At 42.5% G+C, this 25140-nt stretch overlaps 1 protein-coding gene across 2 annotated transcripts in view; it reads left to right on the top strand.

The window, feature by feature from the left end:
• The window catches only part of LOC137327111 (succinate--CoA ligase [ADP-forming] subunit beta, mitochondrial-like), an 84678-nt gene that overhangs the window by 39095 nt on the left and 20443 nt on the right, over positions 1-25140 (top strand). Inside the window, exons 3-7 of one of the 2 annotated variants that reach the window (XM_067992569.1) lie at positions 1833-1932; positions 12774-12936; positions 17552-17680; positions 20537-20675; positions 23303-23464. In XM_067992569.1, the coding sequence (XP_067848670.1) occupies positions 1833-1932; positions 12774-12936; positions 17552-17680; positions 20537-20675; positions 23303-23464 (693 nt within the window). The remainder of the gene's footprint in view (positions 1-1832; positions 1933-12773; positions 12937-17551; positions 17681-20536; positions 20676-23302; positions 23465-25140) is intronic. The other variant, XM_067992570.1, reaches the window with a different exon arrangement.

Below are 25140 nucleotides of genomic sequence, written 5' to 3'. Positions count from 1 at the left end.
CTCATTAAATGGATTTTATATTGCATTGTATATGCAAAGCTCTGATTACATCTTGGAGCATTGTTGAGAGTTAGCTTAGATTAGACATTGGGTGGCCAAGAAAGAGCTACAAGTTTTCTATATAGTATACTGGTATGCTCACTGATATTCTTACTGTAACACCAGGTATACTCAGCAAGACATTTCAAAATCTAGCCCATCATTATCAGTTTTGGCAGGGTTTGATTCAACTTTTTACTTGAAATCTGGAACTTGCTGTCTTGTTATGCTCCATTTCCTTCTCCTCTTCCATTACATTTCTCTATTCTCTAACATATTCCCCAGCTGCCTCTTATTCCCTCTTCACACACATTCCCTCTCTCTCTCCGTTTGTTTCTTCCTCCCTCCCTTCCTGTCTGTGTTTGTGTGTCTGTGTCTGTCTGTCTGTCTGTCTGTCTGTCTCTCTCTCTCTCTCTCTCTCTATCTATCTCACATTGCATTACATTTGTCATTCCCTTTTTACCTTTTCTGCTTTTTATTCCCTTATTCCACTCATTCCTTGTCTTGGTCTGTTTCTCATTGTCTCCCCTCCTCTGTCTGTCTTTATCTCCCTTGTTTCCTGTTTCTCTTTACCTTTCTCATTCCCTCTTCTTTCATTGCATTTCTCCTTGTCTGTCATTTCCTCTTTCTCTGTTCCTCTATCTATTTCTGTCTCAGCTGTAGCCCTCTTTCTTGCTCTTGATCATTGCCTTCCTGTTCTCTAATTTCATTTACTCTTGTCTCTCTCATTCACTCTTACTTGTTCTCTGCCCATTCTCTTGGTCACCTATCCTTGTCTCTCTTTTTCTTCTCCTCTCTCCCATCCCTCTTTCTCCTCCCCTCCTTTGTTCCATCCATCTCACAGTTACCACCAACAGTGATCCTTTAGCTCATAAATCTACAGCCACTGGGATAATTTCTTATTCTTTCCTCCTAATTTATTTCACAGCGCTTATACCAGAGGATAATTGACTGTAGGTTGGAAATTGCCTCACATTTTTAGGATAAAAGACATTTGACACCCATCTGTCATTTCTTAGACATGGGAGGTTTGGGTACACATAACTTGCTACTGGGATAGGTACAAGAAAATGCTTTGTGAAAATGTTCTTCTGTCTAGGTTGAATTAATATTGAATGCATAGGTACAGACCAATTTCCCCATAGCAAGGTTTTTAGTACTCTTTTAGAAGAAAGCACGTGAGTGTATGTTTTGGGAGTTACTGTACAGTTTTGTCATGTGACAATACATTGACAGATTATTGGTACAATGGTATACATGCTGGGAACTATGCCCTTGTTGGGGTCAGCTCCTAGAGTTCATTTGGATGTCAATGTTCTGATTATAAAGAGAGGGGATTGGAGAGTAGAGTCATGCTTGTGGCCCCTTTTGAGGTTAGCCCATTCTCATCTCCTTGGGAGATGGTGGAGTGGGGAGGGGGGGTGTGGGGCGGTGGTGTTTGGGTAATGCAGGCTTCCAAGAAGAGGCGCTGGATTGTCTGGTATCTCTCAAAGATAAGGCAGAGTCTGTTCATTGACTGTCCTGATTGGCAATAAATATCACAGATGTTTCTCCTACATAGTTGTATGGGTGTGTTCCTAAATTACTATAATTCTATAGGTTTGTATTTTTGTTTTAAAACTGTTTGGAACAACATAGCGAAAGGTTTTGGACACTTGATGAATGAGTGTATATTTTGACAGGTGCTATCGCTCTGTTCTGAACAGGTAAGTGGATACCCTGGCTAAGTAGGTTAGAATTATTGGAGAATTGTTTGAGGCCTGCATTGTCTAATGTTTTGTTCTGCACTACAGGTTCAAAGGACCTTGTTGTAAAAGCACAAGTATTAGCTGGTGGCAGAGGAAAAGGGGTATTTGAAGGTGGTCTGAAGGGAGGAGTCAGAATTGTTTATTCGTAAGTATTATAAGGTAAACCACATTTTTAATCTCTCCCTAAAGCAGGTATACAAGGTTGTATAAGGCTTGTAAATCAGCTGCTTATTTTGCATATATGCAACAAGAGCTGTCAACATTAGAGAAATGTTTGGAGAAAGGTATTTTTATATATGTGATTGAAAAGAATGAAAGCGGGTATAAACATTTTGATCTGTATTTACCTTCAAGTGAGGTAGCTTAAAATAGGCCGCATTTTCAATCCGGTCTAAGTTACTCACTCTGCATTGAGCTTCGGCAGGTCTGGTGCAACTGGAAGTTGTGAAAGATATTGTAAATTATACCATACATATGAATCCAAACTTTGATTCGTAATTTTCCAGAAATGTGCATTTTTTCTTGTGAAATCAGTAGTGGCCCAATGCAGCGGGGATACAAAGGTTAGCAGAGGCCACTAATGTAACCCATGTCCCTGCTCCACGTCACAATGTACTTCAAAATCTGGTGCAGCTGTTGAATACTTCATAGATATTCAGTCATTCAAAAAAAGCAATATTAATAGTTATACTTAATTTGGATAAGGTGTATATAACATAAAAAGGCTTTATGTCTGGTGTTTTCAGCTCATAACTTTAGTGGTAGACTAGAGGAGGCCCAGTCGGAGGCCTCAAGTTCAAAGCTGGCTGGTTATGTTTTCAAAGTTTTCAATTGGATTTATCGTTGAAACACTCCAGCTCAGATTGGGAGGAGCTCGAAAAAGGAGCAGAGGGACTGTGTTGGCCCTGTAAAATGCTAGTCTTTTTGGTGCAGTAAGAGGTTACATTAATGGCTACGGAGACAACAGTTGCTCAAACTGTCCCATCCTCCTGCTTGAAGCAGTACATTGTGGTCATAGGACGGCAGTGCAAGTGTAAAATGGGGTTAACATTTAGCAGATCAGGGAGATGAGCGATCTTGTTGATTTGTGTAATAGCAGTTTTTCATATCATAGTAGCCAGGTGGAGCAGAGTGTCCTGTTTGAAAAGTGTAAAGGGACAGATTTCCTGGCCTCCCTCTGCCCTTGAAGTGTTGGATTTTCCTATCCTAGGTCGTTAACCTGGCCCAGGAACACCCCTGGATGGGTCTTGTGCTAGAGAGCAGGACTGTGTTGCTTGAGATGCCGGCACCTATGATCCCGGCTGACGGCATCAGGCCCTTGTGGCTGCTGCCGGAGAGCAGTAACCGGAGGCCTTGAAGCGCGAAGCTTGCCAAACGGGAGGGGGAGCAGTTTCTCACTCGCAGCAACCTTCTGTCTTCAGGCTGCCCCAAGACCCTCAAGTCAACGGGGGTTCCAGTGCCCATTCTTTGGGCACACAATTATCACAGCTCCAAGACATCATTGCAGGAGTTTCTCAGGGAAGCACCCTTTAACATGACCAGCTACTTCATCAATGACCTTTCCTCTATCATCAGGTTAGGAGTGGGGCTGTTCTCTGCTGATTCCAGTTTCTGCCTCCTTTCACAACTTCCCTGATGATGAAGCAGCCCATGCCTGTCCACTGCAGGACCTGGACAACATCCAGGCTTAGGCTGACAAGTGGAAGGTAACATTCGCGCTAGACAAGTGCAAAAGAAAGCCCAGCCAGTCACTGACTTTCAATGACGCCACCATTGCTGAATCCTCCCACCCTCAATATCTTTGGGTCACCATTGCCCAGTAGTTTAACTGTGGCTGCAAGAGCAGGGTGGATATTCTGCAATGAGTGGCTCACCCCCTGACCCTCAAAGCCTCTCCACCATCTACAAGACTCGTCAGGAGTGTGATGGAATACTCACCACTCTCAAGAAGCTTGACACCATCCAGGACAGAGCAATTTCTTTTGATTGGCGCCTCAGTCATTGAACTTAATGTCCGCCCCCTCCATCACCTACACACTGACACAATGTATGTGATCTACGGAATGTACTGCAACAACTCACCAAGGTTACTTCAACAGCACCTCCTTCCTTTGTAACCTCTAACACTGAGAAGGACAAGAGCAGTAATGTTGTAGGAACACAGTCACCTCCAATTTGCTTCCCAGTTGTACACTATTCTGACTTGGACTTATATCTCTGCCCCATATAATCATTGGGTCAATATCCTGGAATACTCTACCTAAAACCACGGGCGCACCAGTTCAAGGAGAAGGCAATAAATGCCAGCATCGCCCACATCCCTCAACAACTTCTTCCTAAAAAGCTATAGATCATTCAAAACTAACACAACTCATACTTTATTTGCTTATTTTTACTGCAACGAAGCACTGCTGATAGCTTCACAGATTTATCCATCATAATCCCCATGTTTCTTTCCTGATCAGCATGCTTTCCCACTGTGCCATTTGGTTCCTTGCTCCCATAGTAAATATTTTATACCTATCCACATTGAACTGATCTGCCATCTATTGGCTCAGATACCTTTTATAAAAAAACACCCAAATCCTCTGGAATCTTGTTCCATTGTTAATTAAATAGCCTTGCCTCCTATTTTTATGTCGTCTGCACACTTGGAAATCTTGCCTTCTATGCCCTTGTCCAAATCGTTAATTATAAATTAAAAATAACAAGTCATGAGATTGATCCCTGAAGTACCTTAGTTAACTTTTTTCCTGCCTTAAAATGTTTCCATTTATGATTAACCCTACTCCAAGTTTCTAATCCAATTTTCTAACTGTTGCCATACTGTTCTATTCTGTGATTAGCCACCCTGTTAATCACAAATGTGAAAGCTTTCTGAAAACCCAAATATATATCAAGTGCATTTACCCTGTCAGTAATGTCTTTGGAAATGCTTGTATATACATACTGGTCTTTAATGTAGAAAAATGTCCTAAGGTGCTTCAGAGGCAAGGGAAAAAAAAAAAATGGGTGCCAAGTCAAACAAGGAGGTATTAGGTGTGACCACAAGAACACTGAGCAGGCCATATGGCCCCTCGAGCCTGCTACGCCATTCAATCAGGTTAAGGCTGCTTTTCGACCTCAACTCAGCTTTCCTGCCCGATCCCCATACCGTTTGATTTCCCTGGAGTCTAAAAATATACCTATTACAGCCTTGAATATACTTGATGACTCAGCATTCACAGCTCTCTAGGGTAGAGAATTCCAACGATTCACAACTGAGTGAAGGAATTCCTCCTCATCTTAGTCTTAAATGGCCGACCCCTTATCTTGTGACTATGCCCCCTAGTTCTGGACTCTCCAGCCAGGGGAAACAACCTCTCAGCATCTACCCTGTCAAGCCCCCTCAAAATCTTTTATGTTTCAATGAGATCACCTCTCATTCTTCTAAACTCCGGAGAATATAGGCCCATTCTACCACATCTCTACTCATAGGACAGCCCAGGAATCAATCAAGTGAACCTTCATTGCACCGCCTCTAAGGCAAGTATACCCTTCCTTAGATAAGGAGACCAAACAGTACTCCAGGTGTGGTCTCACCAAAGCCCTGTATAATAGTAGTAAGACTTCCTTACTCTTCTACTCCAACCCCCTTGCAATAAAGGCCACATGCCATTTGCCTTCCTAATTGCTTGCTGTACCTGCATGCTAATTTTTTGTTTCTTGTGCGAGGACATCCAAATCTCTCTGAACACCAATATTAAAAAAATATTCTATTTTTCTATTCTTCCTACCAAAGTGAATGACCTCACTTTTCCCCACATTATACACCATCTGCCACCGTCTTGCACACTCACTTAACAGTCTAAATCCCTTTGCAGACTCATTGTGTCCTCCTCACAACTTACTTTCCCAACTAGCTTTGTATTGTCAGCAAACTTGGATACATTACACTCGGTCCCTTGATCTAAATCATTAATATAGATTGTAAATAGCTGAGGCCCAAGCACCGATCCTTGCAGCACCCCACTAGTTACAGCCTGCCAACCTGAAAACGACCTGTTTATCCCTACTCTGTTTTCTGTCCGTTAACCAATCCTCTATCCATGCTAATATATTACCCCCAACCCCATGTGCCCTTATCTTGTGTAACAACCTTTTATGTGGCATCTTAGCAAATGCCTTTTGAAAATCCAAATATACAACATCCACTGGTTCCCTTTATCTACCCTGCTAGTTACATCCTCAAAAAACCCTAATAAATGTATCAAACATGATTTTCCTTTCATAAAACCATATTGACTCTGCCTAATCATATTATGATGTTCTAAGTGCCCTGTTACCACTTCCTTAATAATGGATTCCAGCATTTTCCTGACTACTGATGTTAACTGGTCTTTAGTTCCCCATTTTCTCTCTCCCTCCTTTCTTGAATAGTGGGGTTACATTTGCTACCTTCCAACCTGCTGGGACCATTCTAGAATCTAGGGACTTTTGGAAGATCACAACCAATGTATCCACTATCTCTACAGCCACTTCTTAGAACCCTAGGATGTAAGCCACGCAGTCCTGGGGATTTATTGGCTTTTAGTCCCACTGGTATGCTTTCTGTGTCTTCTACTGTGAAGACAGATACAAAATATTTGTTTAATGTCTCTGCCATTTCCTGATTCCCCATTATAATTTCTCCTGTCTCTGCCTCTAAGAGACCACCGTTTACTTTTGCTACTCTCTTCCTTTTTACATACTTGTAGAAGCTCTTACAATCCATTTTTATATTTCTTGCTAGTTTACTTTCATATTCTATTTTCTTCCATTTTATCAATTTTTTGGTCGTCCTTTGCTGGTTTCTAAAACTTTCCCAATCCTCAGGGTTACTACATTTCTTGGCAACGTTATAGGCCTCTTCTTTTAATCTAATACTATCCTTAACTTCTTTAGATAGCCACTGATGAATCACTTTCCCCATGGAGTATTTATTTCTCAATGGAATTTATATTTGTTGAGAATATTGAAATATTTCTTTAAATGTTTGCCATTGCTTATCTACCATCATACCCTTTTAATCTAATTTCCCAATCTACCTTAGTCAACTTGCCCCTCATACCTATTCAATTGGCTTTATTTAAGTTAAAGACTCTCGTTTCTGACTTAAGTGTCACTCTCAAACTCAATGTGAAACTCTCCTCATATTATGATCTCTCTTCCCCAGGGGATCCTTTACTGAGAGATTACTAATTAACTCTGTCTCATTACACAGTACAAGATCTAAAATAGCCTGTTCCCTGGTTGGTTCTATGACGTATTGTTCTAGGAAACTGTCTCAAATGCATTCCATGAACTCGTCCTCCAGACTAGCTTTGCCAATTTGATTTGTCCAGTCTATATAAAGATAAAGTCCCCATGATTACTGCATTACCTTTGTTACAAGCTGCTATTATTTCATGATTACTACTCTGTCTAATGGTATAGCTACTATTGGGAGCCTTTAAACTACTCCCACCAGTGTTTTCTGCCCCTTGTTATTTCTTATTTCCACCCATACTGATTCTACTTCCTGATCTTTCGAGCCAAGATCCTTTCTCACCATTGTCCTTATATCATCCTTTATGATCAGGTCACCCCCTCCTTTTCCACTCTGCTTGTCTTGTCTAAACGTCAAGTACCCTGGAATATTTAGTTCCCAACCCTGGTCATCTTGCAACCATATCTCTGTAATGGCTATTAGATCAAACCCATTTATCTCTCTTTGTGCAACTAATTCGTCTATCTTGTTACAAATGCTCCGTGCATTCAGATAAAGAGCCTTTAATTTTAACTTTTCACCATTTTTCCCTTCTTTTACTTTATCTCCTCACTCTGCTTATCTTTACCCAAATCACTACACTGCTCTATTGCCTTGACTTTTCTCATTAGATTTCTAAATTTCCCCATACCTGACACCCCCCGCCCCCCCCACTTTAGTTTATCTACAGCCTTAGTTAATCAATTCGCCAGGGTCCCAGTCCGGTTTAAGTGGAGTCCATCCTAACGGAATAGCTCCCTTTCTCCCCAGTACTGGTGCCAGTGCCCCATGAATTGAAACCCCTGCCTCCCACACCACTCTTTGAGCCACGCAATTAACTCTCTGATCTGTTTGTTCCTATGCCAATTTGCGTGTGGCTCAAAAGCTTAGACAAGGAGGTGGGTTTTAAGGAGGCGAGGGAGGGGTTTAGAGAGACAATTTTAGACTGTGGGGCCCTGATGGCTGAGGCAGGACCAATGGTGGGGCGAAGGGAGGGGTGTATGCACAAGGGCTGGTGTCGGGGGGTGGGGATTGTAGAACTGGAGGAGGTTACAGAGATAGGGACTGACGAGGCCATAAAGAGATTTAAATAAAAGAATGAGATTAGCTAAGTATGATATTACATAGAATGTACAGGATAGAAACAGGCCATTCGGCCCAACAGGTCCATGCCGGTGTTTATGCTCCACACGAGCCTCCTCCTGCCCTTCTTCATCTAACCCTATCAGCATATTCTTCTTTTCCTTTTTTCCTCGCGTGTTTATCTCGCTTCCCCTTAAATGCACCTATCCTAATCGCCTCAACTACTTCTTGCGATAGTGAGTTCTATATTCTAACCACTCTCTGGGTAAAGAAGTTTCTCCTGAATTCCCTGAAATTGGTTTATTAGTGACTACCTTATCTTTATGACCCCTAGTCTGGTCTACCCTGCAAGTGGAAACATCATCTCTATGTCTACCCCATCAAACCCTTTCATAATCTTATAAACCTCTATCAGGTCACCTCTTAGTCTTTTCTCTAGAAAAAAGAACCCCAGCCTGTTCAATCTTTCCTGATAGTTATAACCTCTCAGTTCTGTATCTTCCTAGTAAATCTTTTTTGCACCTTCTCCAGTGCCCCTCTCCTTTTTATAATATGGAGACCAGAACTGTTCACAGTACTCCAAGTGTGATCTAACCAAGATTCTATACAAGTTTAACATAACTCCTCTGCTTTTCAATTCAATGAAGCCCAGTGCTTTGTTTCCTTTTTTATGGTCTTATTAACCTGCATCGCTACTTTGTGACTTGTGTATCTGTACCCCCAGATCCCACTGCTTCTCTACCCTATTTAGACTCACTGTTCAAGGAGTATGTGGTCTCCTTATTCTTATCAAAATGTACCACCTCACGCTCATTCTGCAAGTTTATTGATGTCTTCCTGTATTTTGTTGCAATCCTCCTCAGTATTAGCTACACCCCATAATTTGGTGTCATCCGCAAATTTTGAAGTTGCACTTCCGATTCCCGAATCTAAATCATTTATGTAAATGGTGAACAGCAGCGATCCCAGCACCGATCCTTGTGGAACACCACTTCCCATTGTTTGCCAGTCAGAGCAGTTAGCTTAACATCGGTGGTAGGAAAGATAATGGAATCCTTACTCAAAAGATCTAGAAAAACATCTAGAACCTTAAACCCCTACTTTCTGTTTTGTAGCCAGCTTGCTATCCATTCTGTTACTTGTCCCCTGACTCCACATGCTCTGACCTTAGTCATGAGTCTACAATGTGGTACCTTATTGAAGACATTTTGCAAATCCAAATATATTACGTCTACTGCATTACCCTTGTCTACCCTTTCTGTTACTACTTCAAAGAATTCAACAAGGTTGGTCAAGCACAACCCTTTTGAAATCTGTGCTGACTATTCTTTATTATATTTTCGATTTCTAGATATTTTTCTAGTTCTTTGAGTAAGGATTCCATTATCTTTCCTACCACCGTTGTTAAGCTAATTGCTCTGTAGTTCGCTGTATTTGTTCTATCTCCCTTTTTAAATATAGGAGTCAGATAAGTTGTCTGCCAGTCCTCTGGCACTATTCTCTTTTCTAATGAATTTTTATATATATGTAATAGTGCCTCTGCTATCTCTTGCCTAACTTCTTTTAATGTGTGTGGATGCAATCCATCCAGACCCAGGGTTTTTTCCTCTCTGTTTGATTAGCTTATCAATTATGTCCCCTCTTCCTATCTTAAATGTCTTTATATCTTTTTCGATCTTTTCTTCTAATGTCATGCCCACCATGTTAATTTCCCGGGTAAATACTGAGGCAAAGTAATTATTTAATATTTCTGCCATTTTGCTGTCATTACAGGACATGACTTTCTTGAATTCATACTGCTGCTGTTTAACAAGTTATGCTTTTCCAAGTGTTCATATTTGAAAAGCTCTGTTTTTCTTGATTACATAGAATCTACAGCACAGAAAAGGCCATTCATCCCAATTGTCAGTGTTTATACTGGCATCTTCCTATTCTAATTACTGCTCTCCACCTTGCCCACATATCCTTCTATTCCCTTCTCCCTCATGTGTGCACCAAGCCTCCCCTTACATGTATCAATGCTATCTGTTTCAACTGCTCCATGTGGCAGCGAGTTCCACATCCTCACCACTCTATGTAAAGAAATTCCTCCTAAATTCTTTGTTTGATCTGATAGTGGCTATTTGTGTTGCTCATCCCTGAATGGCCCCATCCCTTTCTTAATTTTTCTTTTGTTACTTATGTGCCTATAGAATGATTTACTATTTTTTAAATATTTTCATTTCATATTTCCTTTTGCCCTCAGTTGTCTTTTTTACATATTTTACATATTTCCTAAGTTCATCATATTTTGTTATCCTCTTGTTTATTATTTATGTACTTTGTGTATGCTTTTTTCTTTATATTCAATTTGATCCCCACCTCTTTCTTTAACCATGGTGACTCATTCTTGACTAGTTTGTTCATGTATTCTAGTGGAATATATTTCTCGAACTTTATTGATCTCTCCTTTAAATATTGCCCACTATTCTACCTATAGGTCAATATTTTCTCCAGTTTATCTCCCTTAGCTCCATCCTCATTTCCTCATGGTTTTTTTTCCAATTTATTACATTGGTCTTGTGTACTATCTATATCTCTCTCAATCATTATCTTAAGCCATATTATATCATGATCACTACTCCCTAGATGTTCTCCCAGGCTGACCTCTCCTATCTGCTCTGGTTTGTTTCCCGTTACTAGGTCTGGCAGCACTTGCTCCCTTGTTGGGTGACTTGCATATGAGGTCAGAAAGGAATCTGTTTTAAAAACTCCATCCCCTTCTCCAGTTTCATTCACCCTGCATGCCAGTTTATTTGGGGGTAGTTGAAACTGCCCATGATTATGATTCGGTGTTTTTTTTACTCATTTCATAGATTTGCCTACATATTTCTCTCTCCATTTCCTTTCCACTCTTTGGTGATCTGTAGAATACCCCTAATAGAGTGACCCATCCCTTCCTATTGTTTATCTTAATCCATACACATTCTGTTTCTATCTCTTTGTTGATGTCACAAGTTAATATGCTGCCAGGATTCATGCACTGTATCCTAGATGGTGGTGTAATAAGTCTTGTATGCTCAAATAAAGAGCGGACGCATTGTATAAACCCTGTTGTTTTCATTGGAGAAAATTAAATGGGCAAGCATTTCCAATCTTTATTATGTAAGACCTGATACATTCTTGTTTGAAGGATGAGTGCTCAAAAATGTGAATGTTGAGGCTTAACTTCTGTGCAAGCCACCCCCCCCTCCTCCCCCCACTAATCTCTGACTTCGCATTTAGATGATGACAGTGACTTCTCACTCGGAAGACTTTCTTGGTTGCATTTCCATTAATAAGTACAAATCCCACCATGGCAAGTTGTGAAATTGAATTCAATAAATCTGATAATTTGTGGGCTGGTATCAGAAAATGGCCGTTAAAGCTGCCGGATTGATGTAAAAACCCAACTGGTTCGATAATGTCCTTCAGGAAAGGGAGCCTGCCACTCCTACTTGGCCTGGCCTACATATGATTCCAGTTTCACACTATGTGGTTGACTCTTAATGCTGTTAGTCCAACTAGGGATGGGCCACATCCCAGGAACAAATAGGATAGAAAATTACATTTTTTTCAATCTATTCTATTGGTCTTGTGTGCCCCCTGTTGTTCCCAGCCAAAATTGTTCCTAGATCTGTGTCAGTGCTGCTTTGAAACAGGCCACTTTGTGATTTTTGATTGCTGTTACTGTCATTGCTATTCCAGCCAAATGCCCATTGCATTCCTGAAAGGTTTATTAGCTGAATTTTAAAAATCCATCATCAGGCTCAAGAATGCTAGGTGACCTGTTTTGTATGATCATGTAACAAAATAGGCAGACATTTTGGCCTTGATATTCACCCCTCCCCCAACAATGGAAGGCAGGAGAGGGTCCCAAACGTACACGCCAACAGCAGCAGGTTTCGAGGCGTCCAGGTGTCCCGCTGTGGAGAGGTGGGACACTTTATTAACATATTTAAATCAGGCTCCAACAGTTCAATTGGGAGCCCAATTTTAAATGTTAGTTACTGGGCGGGTTTCTCTGGTTTTGAAACCTGGCAGTGAAAGGGAGACGGGAGCGGCTGGCTCACGCCTTCTTGTAAAAGTGCCTTTTACAGCACCCCTTGCCAGCCGGGAGGAGCAGGAATGCTCCCCCCGGCCCCACAAGGAAGCCTTCAGCCAACCCTCTGCCGATTGCGGCCGACATTCCTCCCCTCCCGATTGCCGGGGTCTGTACCCAAGGGACCCCGGCTGTGGCCTCCTGCTGCTGGTTTTCCCACCCAGCCCATGGCCAGGCTGTCGATTTGTCTGGCTGCCGGGCAGGAGACGGAAGAAAAAAATGTTAATGAGACCCTGCCATTAAATTCAGGTTCTTCGGCTGTTTTTTGGCCTCCCCCGCACCCTCCCTGTAAATATCGGGACCTTTGTTTCAGAGGTGTAAGCATGAAGGAAAAAAATCATTGCTACAAGTACTGTCTTCAGAAACAAGTCAGCTTTTTAAAAGTTTTTAACTCACTCATACGGAGTGATTCTGAAGATGTCTCATTCATATTGAGTGATTCTAAGTACATTTGTGAAGTTTTTCTGCGTATCTTGCAATGAAAAGCAAGTTGGTTGATAACATATCTCCATTACAGCCCAGAGGAAGCTCGGGATATCTCTTCGAAAATGATTGGAAAGAAGTTATTTACCAAGCAGACAGGGGAGAAAGGAAGGATATGCAACCACGTGCTTATCTGTGAGCGAAGGTATCCCAGGAGAGAATATTACTTTGCAATAACACTGGAAAGGACATTTGAGGTGAGTAAACAACCAGGACTGGCATGGTTTTATTTCTTGCTGCAGTGCATGGTTCATTCTTGTTCAAAATCTTTTGTTTCTTCTGCCTCATAGAGAGACATTACTATCGTATGGATTACCCATGGTGTTTGGAGTGTGAATTAAAAATAGTCAATTACCTTTGTCATTCGTTATTCCATATCCTCCACAAATAGTAGGAGTTGACCTAGCTTACAACAACAACCTGCATTATTTCGTGCCGGTAACATAACAAAAACATCCCAAGGCAGTTCTCAGGAATAGAATTAGACACAAAAATTGACAGAGCCAAAAAAGGGGACATTCGAACAGGTGAACAAAAGCTTGGTCAAAGAGAGAGATTTTAAGAAACGTCTTAAAGGAGGAAAGAGAAGTTTCTAAGCGGCTCCCTCTTTAAAACCTATACTACTTTGGTACTTTGAATGAAGAAGATAATACCTCCCTTGTAAGGTCTTCATTCTTCAAATAATGTACTCATTCCCCATCACAATGCTACCCCCTGTTCCATGAGGGTATTGATTGGGGATGGGGAAGCCTAGTATTAAGTGATTGATTTAAAAAAAATATTTCTTCTTGTAACATAGGTGACACTGATAAGTCACTATTTATTGCTCATCCCTAGTTGTCCTGAGACCATTAACTTGCCATGGTGAGATTTGAACTCTGACTTCTGAGTTGTTAGTCCAGTACTATAAACCATCCACTGGTTTCAGTTTAGCTTCAAGTTGTAACTAACTGGTGAGGCAGCTCAGGTCATGGAGCTTTATACGACATGGGCATAGGAGCCGATTTGCAATGTTGCGACCACATTTTTATGTGCGTGCTCAGCAAATTTAAAGATATGTTTTCAATCTTTAAGTTAAAAAAAAAATGTGTAATGAGGAACTGGCAAGGGGATCAGTTCCTTGTGTGCTTGGGGTTTCTTCAATGATTTGAGTTTGTGTGGGTATCTGTGATTGGTATCCATGTCCACATTGGCCCCAAACAAATCCGTGACTGCATTTCCTGTCCATTGTGTTCCACTCTTATCTTCTATAAAATATTGACAGCTGCATACTCCAGCGCTGGAAGTAGTAAATCTGATTTTTAACATCCTATTAGTGGAGCTTTCTGTAGTCCTGCAGATTTTGCTTCTTGGCTAGAGTTCATAGATTGCTGATGGGTAATCCAAGGCTTGGACTGCAGAGTGGAGCATTTGAGAGAGGAGGGAGATTTGTTAGAGATCGGAGTCGTAGGGTGGGGAACAGTACAAAACCGTGGAATGGAGCAAGGAAGAAATTGCATTTATAGTCTCTTTCACCATCTCAGGATGTTCCAAATTGTTTTATAACCAATTAGTTGCTTTTTCAATTGTAGTCACTGTTATGTAGGCAAATGCCATAGTCAGTTTATGCACAGCAAGATCCCATAGGCAGCGATGAGACAAATGACCAGTTAATTGTTTCTGAAGGTCTTGACGGAGGGATCCGTGTTGGCCAGGACACCGGGAGAATTCCCCTACGCTTACTCGAATAGTGCCATGGGATCTTTTACGTTCAGCTAAACATGGTGGACAGTGCCTCCGTTTTAGTCTCAACTGAAATTCAACACCTCTAACAATGCAGCACTCCTTCAGAACTGCACTGAAGTCTCTGGAATGGAACTTGAACACACAACCTTCTGATTCACAGATGAGCATGCTACCACTGGGCCAAGATAACAAGATGGTAGCTAGAAGAGGAATGGAATAGGCGTAACTCATGTTGAAGGAGAGATGGCGTGAGATTGGTTAGGTTAAGCCTTGCAAGTGGGGAGCTAGGTTTGGGAACGATGAAGCCTTTGATATAGGTGTGTGGAGATATTAGTTGAGTTGAGGTTATGGCAGGGAGAGGAACAGGGTAGATAGGGAGGCTGGAGGTCTTCAGCATAGCTGTAATTTATGTGAAAAATTAAATCCAGCAAAATCTCTCTCTCCAAACATCGAAGAGTCATTCCCATTGGTTGGGCCTCTGTCATATGTCACACTTCATTGGTTCATAATACTTTCAATGAAGTAGGGTTGTTTTGTGTGGAAAGTGATTGGCGAATACTTTACCAATCAGCACCCAGGAGAATGGCACTCCAGTGACTTGGGACACACAAAGTGTTTAGGTAGATAGAAGTTTTTGCTATCACTTACCACTAGATAGCAGCACAGCACTTTAAACAGGAAATGTACAGTTTGTACTTACAATGTGAGGATATTCCAGTGCTTCTGAAACATTTCAAGTAACTGAAGTAACTTGAAGTACTGCAGCCCAAAAAGAACCAATTAAAAAGGGTGTTTACAGATGATAATTGTAGTTGCTACTGTGGTCAGGCTAGCATCTTAACTCCAGATTGATGGTGTTTGAAGGCCTTTATTCAGACAGTAGCTAGCTACTGAGAATCAGTGAGCTTGCTTTTTAGAATAGATTGTACTACAATTCTCAAACTGAAATCTTGATATTGCAAATATACAATTAGTCTTTTGTTATTTAAAAACTGGTTCCACAACCAGTTTTCCTGGCAAAATTTGCTGTTTGTGCACTGGAATTTAGGGATATCGTATTTTAAAAATTCTAGTCACGGGCCAGACCCTGGGCACATAAAGCACACCTAATCACCGGGTTCCTGCCGGTTATGGAGAGGGAGCGCCCCACCCACATACCAAGCTTTTGTTTGACTTTGACGCCCTGCTCCTCCCAGTTTTTGGTGTAGGCCTGGAGCCCCCCCCCCCCGAACCAGATCTCCAGCAGCTTCAGATAGTTGGACCTGACGGTGAAGGGGACAAAGCACCGGGTCTCCCACCTGCCAAAGAACATGGCCTCACTCTTACTTTGGTTCACTCTGGCCCTCGTGGTCAGCTCGAAACTGTCATCAATGCCCATCAGTCTGTGGACCGACCGCTGATCGGAGCAAAAAACAGTGACATCATCCATGTACAGGGAAGCCTGAACCTGAGAGCCTCCCCTGCCTGGGATTGTCAGCCCATTCCCCACAACTCCGGCATCAGTCACCTGAGCTATCTTACTCTTTGTCTGGAGGTCCAAGGTAGAACGCGTCCACAGGGTCATCATGTACAAACCCCCAGACAAAGGGAGGAAGAGCGTCCCCAATGCCGCTCTGATCCTGATGGCCACCTTCGTGTGTGGCTGCCTCAGGATGTGTGTAGAGCCCCAGTACGCAAACACCAAGTGTCACTACGTGCTGAGTTTCTACCTGTCCAACACACTGAGAAGGCTGGGTCTGGCCGTGCTAGCTGGACCATACTCCCTCCACCTGTCTCAGGTGGAGAAGTTCCTGAGGTGGAATCCCTTCGACTATAAGGCCGTCAGACAGTGGTTGACACGAAACGTTCTGAGAATCCTGCAAGGAAAGGAGAGGGTGGATCCGATTGGGCAGTTCCCTGACCAGACGATCGATGCCATTTGGCAGAACGTCTCGTTGCCAGAACTGACCAACAGGCACCAGGATGTAGTCTGGATGGTGGTGAGAAAGTCACTCCCAGTGCGGTCCTTCCAACACGCATAGAATCTCAGCGCCACCGCAAGCTGCCCTCGAGGCTACGGTGGGGAGAAGACTGTCGTCCACCTCCTGAAGGACTGCCCCATTTTGCACAGTGTGTGGAGAGAGATGTGTTGGTATCTGTCTCAGTTCATCCCCAACAGCTCGGTAACACAGGACACTGTGCTCCACGGGCTGTTCCTCAGGATGCACACCGAGACAGATATCACCTGCGGCTGAAAGATCATCAACTCGGTGAAGGACACCCTTTGGTCTGTCCGAAACCTGCTGGTCTTCCAGCTGAAGGAGCTGTCCACGACCGAGTGTTGCCGACTAGCACACTCCAAGGTCCAGAAGTACATGCTGCGGGACGCAATGAAGCGAGGTGCGACTTATACAAAGGCTCGATGGGGAAAGGCCACCATGTAAGGCCACCCCACCTTGTCTTGTTCAGAATGTATTAGAAAGATATGTACTATGTTTTTAAAATTGTAATAATGAGATCATAGTGTATGCGATCTGCACTGTATTGCTTTGAACTGTCAACTGGAATTTGTCATTTTACTTGAACTTTGTGTAAACTGTGTATTTTTAAATGTTATGAAATAAAGTATATTTTGAAATATAAAAAAATGTGACTCCAGTCCCACACCAACGTGGTTGACTCATTGTGCCCTCTCAAGTGGCCTAGCCAGCCACTCTGTAGTATCAAACCATTAGAAACAATAACCACGCCGACTGCAGCGGATCAAGACGGTCAACCACAACCTTCTCCAGGAAACTAGGGATGGGCAATAAATGCCGGCCCTGTCAGCGATGCCAACATTCTGAGAATGAATAAAAAATTCTGGATCATCTGCTCTTGAAGGCAGCATGAAGTGGGCATACTGAATAATTGAAATAGATATTGCCCAGTATTCATACCAGTGGTTAATTGCCAAACTGTTTGCACATACTCGACTTTGGGACTGTAGTGATGTGTTTTTGGATGATGCTATATTTATAGCCCAAATGTAATTCTGTAGTCTTTTAAAATGACCTAGTACTTAGAAAGGGATCTAATTTATGCCAACTAATTTTTTTTCTACTTTAGGGGCCAGTATTAATAGGCAGTTCACAGGGAGGAGTTAATATAGAGGATGTAGCAGCTGAAAACCCGGAAGCAATTATTAAGGAGCCCATTGATATAGTTGAAGGCGTCAAGAAAGAGCAAGCTGTCAAGGTATTGCACAGAAATTCCAAACATGAAAACTGAACAGAATTCAGAGAGCTGAAATTCCTTTTTTTGGAAACGTTAATTGTACCACAACTCATTTCACATGCATAGCGACAATTTTTCTATTGTGTTTTTTTTCTTCCAATTTGCTCCTCCTAGATTGTCAGCGAGCCGTAATCTATTCTCTGAAAGGCCCGACAGGAGGTTCAGGCTGATTCTCCCTCTTTGATATTGATTTTTTGCGTGGGGCCTTAAAGGGTAGAACCCAAGACCCGATTTCTGGTGCATTGTATTAAGGTGTCAGCCTTAGTTCAGTACTAGCACTCTCACCTCTGAGTCAGAAGGTCGTGGGTTCAAGTCCCACTGCAGAGACTTGAGCACAGAATCTAGGTTGACACTTCAGTGCAGTCCTGTGGGAGTGCTGCACTGTTGGAGGTGTCAACTTTCGGATGAGACGTAAAAGATCCCATGGCATATTCGAAGAAGCGCAGGGTAGTTCTCCCCAGTCTCCTGGTCAATGTTTATTCTCTCAACCAACATCACTAAAAACAAATTATCTGGTCATTTGCACATTGCTATTTGTGGGACCTTGCAGTGCGCACATTGGCTGCTGTGTTTCCTACATTACAACAGTTACTAATTTTTTAATAAAGTACTTAATTGGCTGTAAAGTGCTTTGGGGTGTTGTGCTTTATAAATGCAAGTTCTTCTTTATTAGTGCGGCAGCATGCTGCACCACTGGGTTACTGAAGAACTTGATGTGAATGATATGTTGGAACCAAATTGCATGTGTTCACCTGCAAATTTTCATCCTTTTTCCTCCACTCTTTAATTTTGTGCTCATCGAGGTGAGGGATGTTAGTGCTGGGGAATGGAACACTTTCAGCATCAAGCAGTTCCAGGTAAGGTGCAGCACAGCCAGATACGGAGTAAAGCTCCTTTTACTCTGTCTGAGCAATGTGCCACTGCCCCCAACCTTAGTAAAGCACATTTTTTTTGTTCGTTCATGGGATGTGGGCGTCGCTGGCGAGGCCGGCATTTATTGCCCATCCCTAATTGCCCTTGAGAAGGTGGTGATGAGCCGCCTTCTTGAACCGCTGCAGTCCGTGTGGTGAAGGTTCTCCCACAGTGCTGTTAGGTAGGGAGTTGATTGAGACCGCCCAAACTCCTGGATTGAGACTGCTCAAACTCACATCACTCGGGATACTTGCAGGCAGCAGACCTTAATCAGTCTGGTTTGGATTTGATCCCAGGCCGCAGAAGGGAAAAGCCAGTGCCTAACCCAGTTGTTGTTTTCGTATCTTCGCACTGAAGTGGTGGAAGGATTTGCAGGCTGATTAACAGTCTGACAGGCTGTGACGTGAACACTCCTTCCGTGGCCGTAACCATTTTTATACCAGCCGATCGGGTGGTTGGTCCTATATAGGGGGTCGGGGGGCATCCACCGGACGCGAGTGTCCCGCTGGATGTCAGAGCCAGGGTTCCACTCGTCGGGAGCGGGGTTCAAACCCCCACCCCACCTTTTTGTCTCGAGGTGGGAATGCTAACCACTGAGCCAAAGGCTTGCTCCACACCTAACCCAGTGCTCCACCTAATTACCCCCACCCCCCACGCCCCTTTTTTAAAAAGAAGTTAAGTCCCCAGTTGTCAGTGAGGAAGTGGGAGGAAGGATAATGTTATGAATTTCACACTCGCCCTCATGGAGGGTCAGTCAGAGGCCTGCTCTCATCCACATCCTACGAATTGATTTAAGTAGTGTTGACAGAATGGGGGCAGTTTACTGTCCAGAGCAATGGGGAGGAGATGCTTTTCAAAAATAGTGGTGAGGAAAGAAAACGTCTGTGATATCGAATTGAATGATTCACTATTTAAGTTTAGATAATACACATTTCTGTGGCCGTGTTTTGTTTCTTCCCTCGTCCACCACCTCCAGTGCTGCTTTTTGTTCAGAGGCTAAGAGCTGCATGAGAACAGTTTATGGTTATGTTTTTCCTCTCTTCCCTTTGTGCCTCTACTTGGAGCCTCTCTTGGAATACACAACAAGTGGAAAGTCAGCGTGTGTGGGAATCACAGGCACAAAGCTGAGCTCCACTGTCTAGAGCTCTTGTGCACAGCACTATCCCAGTTAAGATGGTTTCTAATTTTAAAGAAAGAATTTGTATTTATATAGCTCCTTTCACATCCTCAGGCCGTCCTGAAACACTTCACAGCCAATTAAGTACTTTTTGAAGTGATCACTGTTGTAATATAGGCAAACGTGACACAGCAAGGTTTTACAAATGGCAGTGAGATATATGACCAGATAATTTTTTTTCGTGGTGTTGGTTGAGGGATACATGTTGACCAGGACACTGAGAACACAGCTGCTCTCCCTAGACTAATGCATCTACATCTACCTGAGAGGACAGACGGGGCTTTGGTTTAACGGCATCTCCAACTATGCAGCGCTGCCTCCGTACTGCGCTGAAGTGACAGCCTAGATTTTGTGCACAAGTTACCTATAGTCAGGCTTGAACCTATGATCTTCTGATTCAGAAGCAAGAGTGCTACAATGAGCTATATTTTTTATTTAGGGATATTATTTATATTGATTGAAACATTGACACATTAAGTGTCCTCTGCTCTTACAGACAGTATTTTTCTGAACTAATCTGATCTCCGGTTGCTTTGGAACCTGAGTTTTCTGTCCTTGTTGAATAATTTTAAACTGCATTTTACAATGACATTTTTACTCTCTGTAAAATACTAAAATCACACCGGTAACGCGTGTAGACCTAGACAGCAATTCCTCTTGGCAAAGACTGCTTTAAAAAGGATTAGCATTTTAATGTTAATTTCTGTGTTAAAATGTCATTTTTCTAGCTTGCACGGAAAATGGGTTTTCCACAAAATGTCGTAGAAGATGCAGCAGACAACATGATCAAATTGTATGGGCTGTTTATCAAATATGATGCCAGTATGGTAGAGATAAATCCTATGGTGGAGGATGCCTCTGGGATTGGTAATGTACACTGGACTGCTTTTATTTCAGATTTGCTTAATAATGTTTACTAATATAAAATTTTATGTTGAGAGGGGTCAGTACTTGTTTTTTTTTAAAAAAAAACACTGGCTAATTCCAAATTAGTGGATGGGGCGGAGCTGTGTTAATGAACTCTTCAGCATTTCTGCGAGGGAAACGGTGGAGTGCTGCATTTAATTACATTGTTTAGAAAGACTTATTCCAATAAGATCTCTGTTTATATTGCATTCCGCCAACAAAGCTGAATGGAAGAGCAGAAAAATACATTTCACCTCTACCAGGGTAATACCTCTGAATGTGGACTTGCATCGTTTTCATAGTGATGCAAATACTAATGCCTTTACAACTGAATTGCAGCATAATTCTTGAACCAATGGTTCCTACACATTCAACAGGATCAGTTATTAAAAAATACTGGTAAAGATGTAGTTTTGGTAGAATAAAAACAGAAAATGCTGGAAATGTTCAGCAAGTCAGGCAGCATCTGTGAAGAAAGAAACAGAGTTAACGTTTCACGTCGATGATCTTTCATCAGAACTGGAAGAAGATGAAGATTAAACAGTTCCTAAGCAAGTACAGAGCCAGGGAAAGGGGGAAGGAAGGGGAGGGGAGGGGAGGAAAGAACAAAAGGGAAGGTCTGTGATTAAATGACACAAGGGATGATGGTGCAAGGCAAGGAGGGTGGTAATGGGACAAGTAAAGAAACAAAAGGTCTAGTGGAGCTGTCAATGGCAAAGTCAGAACCATTACAAGCACCTGCTGTCTGAAAAAAATGGGAGCAGTGGTTATGATCTGAAGTTATTGAAATCATGTGTCCAGAAGGTTGTAAGCTGCCCAATCGAAAGATGAGATGCTGTTCCTTGAGCTTCCATTGAACTCAATTGGAACAGTGGAAGGGTCAGAGGTCAAAGAGGGAGTGGGATGGAGAATTAAGATGGCAAGACTGGAAGGTCAGGGTCACGCTTGCGGACTGAGCGGAGGTGTTCAGCAAAGCGATCGCCCAGTCTGCGTTTGGCCTCCAATGTAGAGTAAATTACATAGTGAGCAGTGAATACAGTATACTAAATTGAGAAAAATACAAGTAAATCGCTGTTTAACCCGGAAGGAGTGTTTGAGGCCCTGGACGGTGGGAAGGGAGGTGAAAGGGCAGGTGTTGCATCTCCTGCGTTCGCACGGGAAGGTGGCGTGGGGAGGAGAGCGGGTATTGAGGGTGATGGAAGAGTGGACCAGGGTGTCGCGGAGGGAGCGGTCCCTTTGGAATGCTGAGAGGGGAAGGGAAGACCTGTTTGGTGGTGGGATTGTGCAGGAGGTGCGGAAATGGCGGAGGATGGTGTGTTGAATGTGAAGGCTGGTGGGGTGGAAGGTGGTGACAAGGGGGGACCCTAGGCCGTCCTGGTGTGGGAATGGAGGTGTAGAGAGACTGGACGTTCATGGTAAAAAGGAGACGGTTAGAGCCGGGGAACTGGAAACCGTTAAAGTGGCGGAGGGCTTCGGAAGAGTTGCGGATATAGGTCAGAAGAGACTGGACAAGGGGAGAAGGAAAGAGTTGAGGTAGGAAGAACTAATTTCCGTGGGGCAAGAACAGGCTGAAACGACGGGTCTACCGGGGCAGTCCTGTTTGTGGATCTTGGGAAGGAGGTAGAAGGGCTGTGCGGGGTTGGGGGACTGAGATTGCAGGCCGTGGGGGAGGTAGATTGGGGAAGGATCTCCTGCCAGTTGTCCCTGTCTTCATAATTTGTCCGTGATCCTAAAGCATATCTTAAACAATTAATACCTTTTATGCTAAGTTGACCTGGGGCACATTTGTAGAATAAAGTGAATTGCACCCTTGGTAATCTAGGTTATTCTTTGTGAAATGTTCTTTATTTGTTAAAAAAAAATTGTGTGGATATTGGTGTTTTAGAAAAACAGGCCAACACATGTTTTCAAGTGTATTTCCTTTAAATGTTCTCCCCATCCCCTCATGGAGTGAGTTACCTCCACATACCCTTTTTTAGCTAGAAAAGCCAAGTATCCTGGTCACAACTGCTATTGCTAGTTCTACTGTTCAAATGACATTGGGGAAAATGTTGTTGATTGTCCCTCATGAGAATTGCAATATCTAGTTGGTTGCTAATGGCCACAAGCGCACACAACACAAAACTGCCCTTTCAAACTCGCACTAAAATACTAAAATGATGGTACTGTTTTACTACCTCCAGTTTTATCTGCTACTGCAGGAGTAAATAAAAACAACTCTGCTGAGTATTTCCAGCATTTTCTAACGTTTCAGCTCGATGACCGTTCACCAGTTTTGAAACGTTAACTTTGTTTCTCTCTCCACAGATGTTGCCTGACCTGCTGAGTATTTCCAGCATTTTCTGGTTTTATTTCAGATTTCCAGCATCTGCAGTATTTTGCATTTACTTAAGGAGTAATGCTGTACCCATGACGTTTATGCATCAGTAGACCTAATTGAATCTTTTTGGCTTGGTCTAGACTAATTGACTGCCATTTATCAGTTGCCATCTCTGCAATGCAAGCAATTTTTAACAGTTGCCAACTGTTTATTCAATTACTACTGTATTCGTGATCATTTATCAGCCATAATCTTGTTTTGTTTGTAGTGATGTGCATGGATGCAAAGATCAACTTTGATTCTAATGCTGCCTATCGGCAGAAGGATATTTTTGCCCAGCAGGACTGGAGTCAAGAGGATGCGCTAGACAGACAAGCAGCTGATTCAGATCTCAATTACATTGGATTGGATGGAAACATTGGTTGTTTGGGTAAGAGATGAGACTTGAATACATCACCGATTAATTAATAGAATCAGCTGAGAAAAACAATTGACCTCATTCTGCCCAGATTGTGTTTTTAAAATTTATTTTTTTACTAAATCCATTTTACCTCAAACTTTACATTTGTCATTCAGCTTATTTGTTCATTATGCAAATTACCACAGTTTCCTTTGACAGTCTAAGGGCATGTAACTTGATCAACATTTAATTACAAATCCAAATAAATGTGTCCCCATAGAATTATGCAAAGCAAATGTGCATGATAGTTTTTGTTAATGGCTGCTCTCCCCTGTTCCAGTGGAGGGGGTTGAGAGAGAGAGAGAGAGAGAGAGAAGAGAGCTATATTATCACTGTAAACTAATTAGTCCCCTCAAGTGTAAATACACGTAGCATTGAAATTGACTTAATGTCTTTCCCTCGCCAAATCCTGAGTTAATTTTGGAAATTAAGTTTGGTTTAGTCTGTCTCCTGACAATGGAACTGCAAGAAGCTGTTTTCTTCCTGCGTTACTTAGAAAGCATTGCTCATCATTGTACCCCCTTCCTCAAGCACCTGGGTTCCTTTTGGCAATGGCTCATAATCAGGTCCAAGTGCATGTCTGTAAGAAATGAATCATTTTAAAATTCACTTTTTGATTTTAATTGTTCACTTAGCTCAGTTGGTAGTATGTTGATCTGAGTCAGAAGGTGGCAGGTTAAAACCCCACTCCAAAGCCTGAGCACGTAATCTAGGCTGACACTTAAATGCAGTATTGGAGATGCCGTTTTTGGGACGAGACTTAAACTGAGCCCTGTCTGGTTGTTCAGCTAGAAGATCCCATGGCACTATTTGAAGAGCACAGGAGTTCTCCTGGTGTCTTGACTAACATTCTTCTCTCAACCAACGTCACCATAAATAGATTAACTGGTAATTCATCTCATTGTTGTTTGAGACCTTGCTGTGTGCACAATGGCTGCCGCATTCGCCTACATAGCAATTGTGACTGCGCTTTAAAAGTAATTAATTGTATGTGAAGAGCTTTGGGACAGTTGAGAGGTGTGATAAGGTACTATATAAGTGAAAATTCTTGTTTTGTTCTCTTGGTTCTCTAACATGCTTTTTTAAACAAACAGTGATGTCATAATATTGAACCACAAGTCTAAAAATCTTCTATATTGCCATACAGAAAACCAACTTATCACCTTAATTTTAAATACCCCGCTTGTTTGGGGACAATCAGTCTCCCAATTTCTTACTGTATAGTGTAATATGTTACTAATTGAGCCATTACACAGTTTCAATATTGGAAGCTGGTACCTCCCAGTTAGTAAAGCTGCCCTGATTTACGCTGCAACAGTTTCATGAAACAGCAAACTATTCCAATGCTCTCCTGGCCAGACTCCCACTTTGCACCCACCGTAAACTGAGCTCACCCAAAACTCTGCTGCCCGTATCCTAACTCGCACCAAGTCCCGTTCACTCATCACCCCTGTGCTCGCTGACCTACATTGGCTCCCGATCTGGTGATGCCTGGATTTGAAAATTCTCATCCTTGTTTTCTAATCCCTCCATGACCTCGCCCCTCCCTATATCTGTAACCTCCTCCAGCCCTACAACCCTCCGAGATTTTTGGGCTCCTCCAGTTGTGGCCTCATGCGGATCCCCGATTTTCTTCGCTCACCATT

The sequence above is a fragment of the Heptranchias perlo genome, chromosome 11, assembly GCF_035084215.1.
Source record: "Heptranchias perlo isolate sHepPer1 chromosome 11, sHepPer1.hap1, whole genome shotgun sequence".
Lineage (NCBI taxonomy): Eukaryota > Metazoa > Chordata > Chondrichthyes > Hexanchiformes > Hexanchidae > Heptranchias > Heptranchias perlo.
The sequence above is the reverse complement of the archived record's forward strand: the minus strand, read 5'-3'. Positions and strand labels throughout refer to the sequence as shown.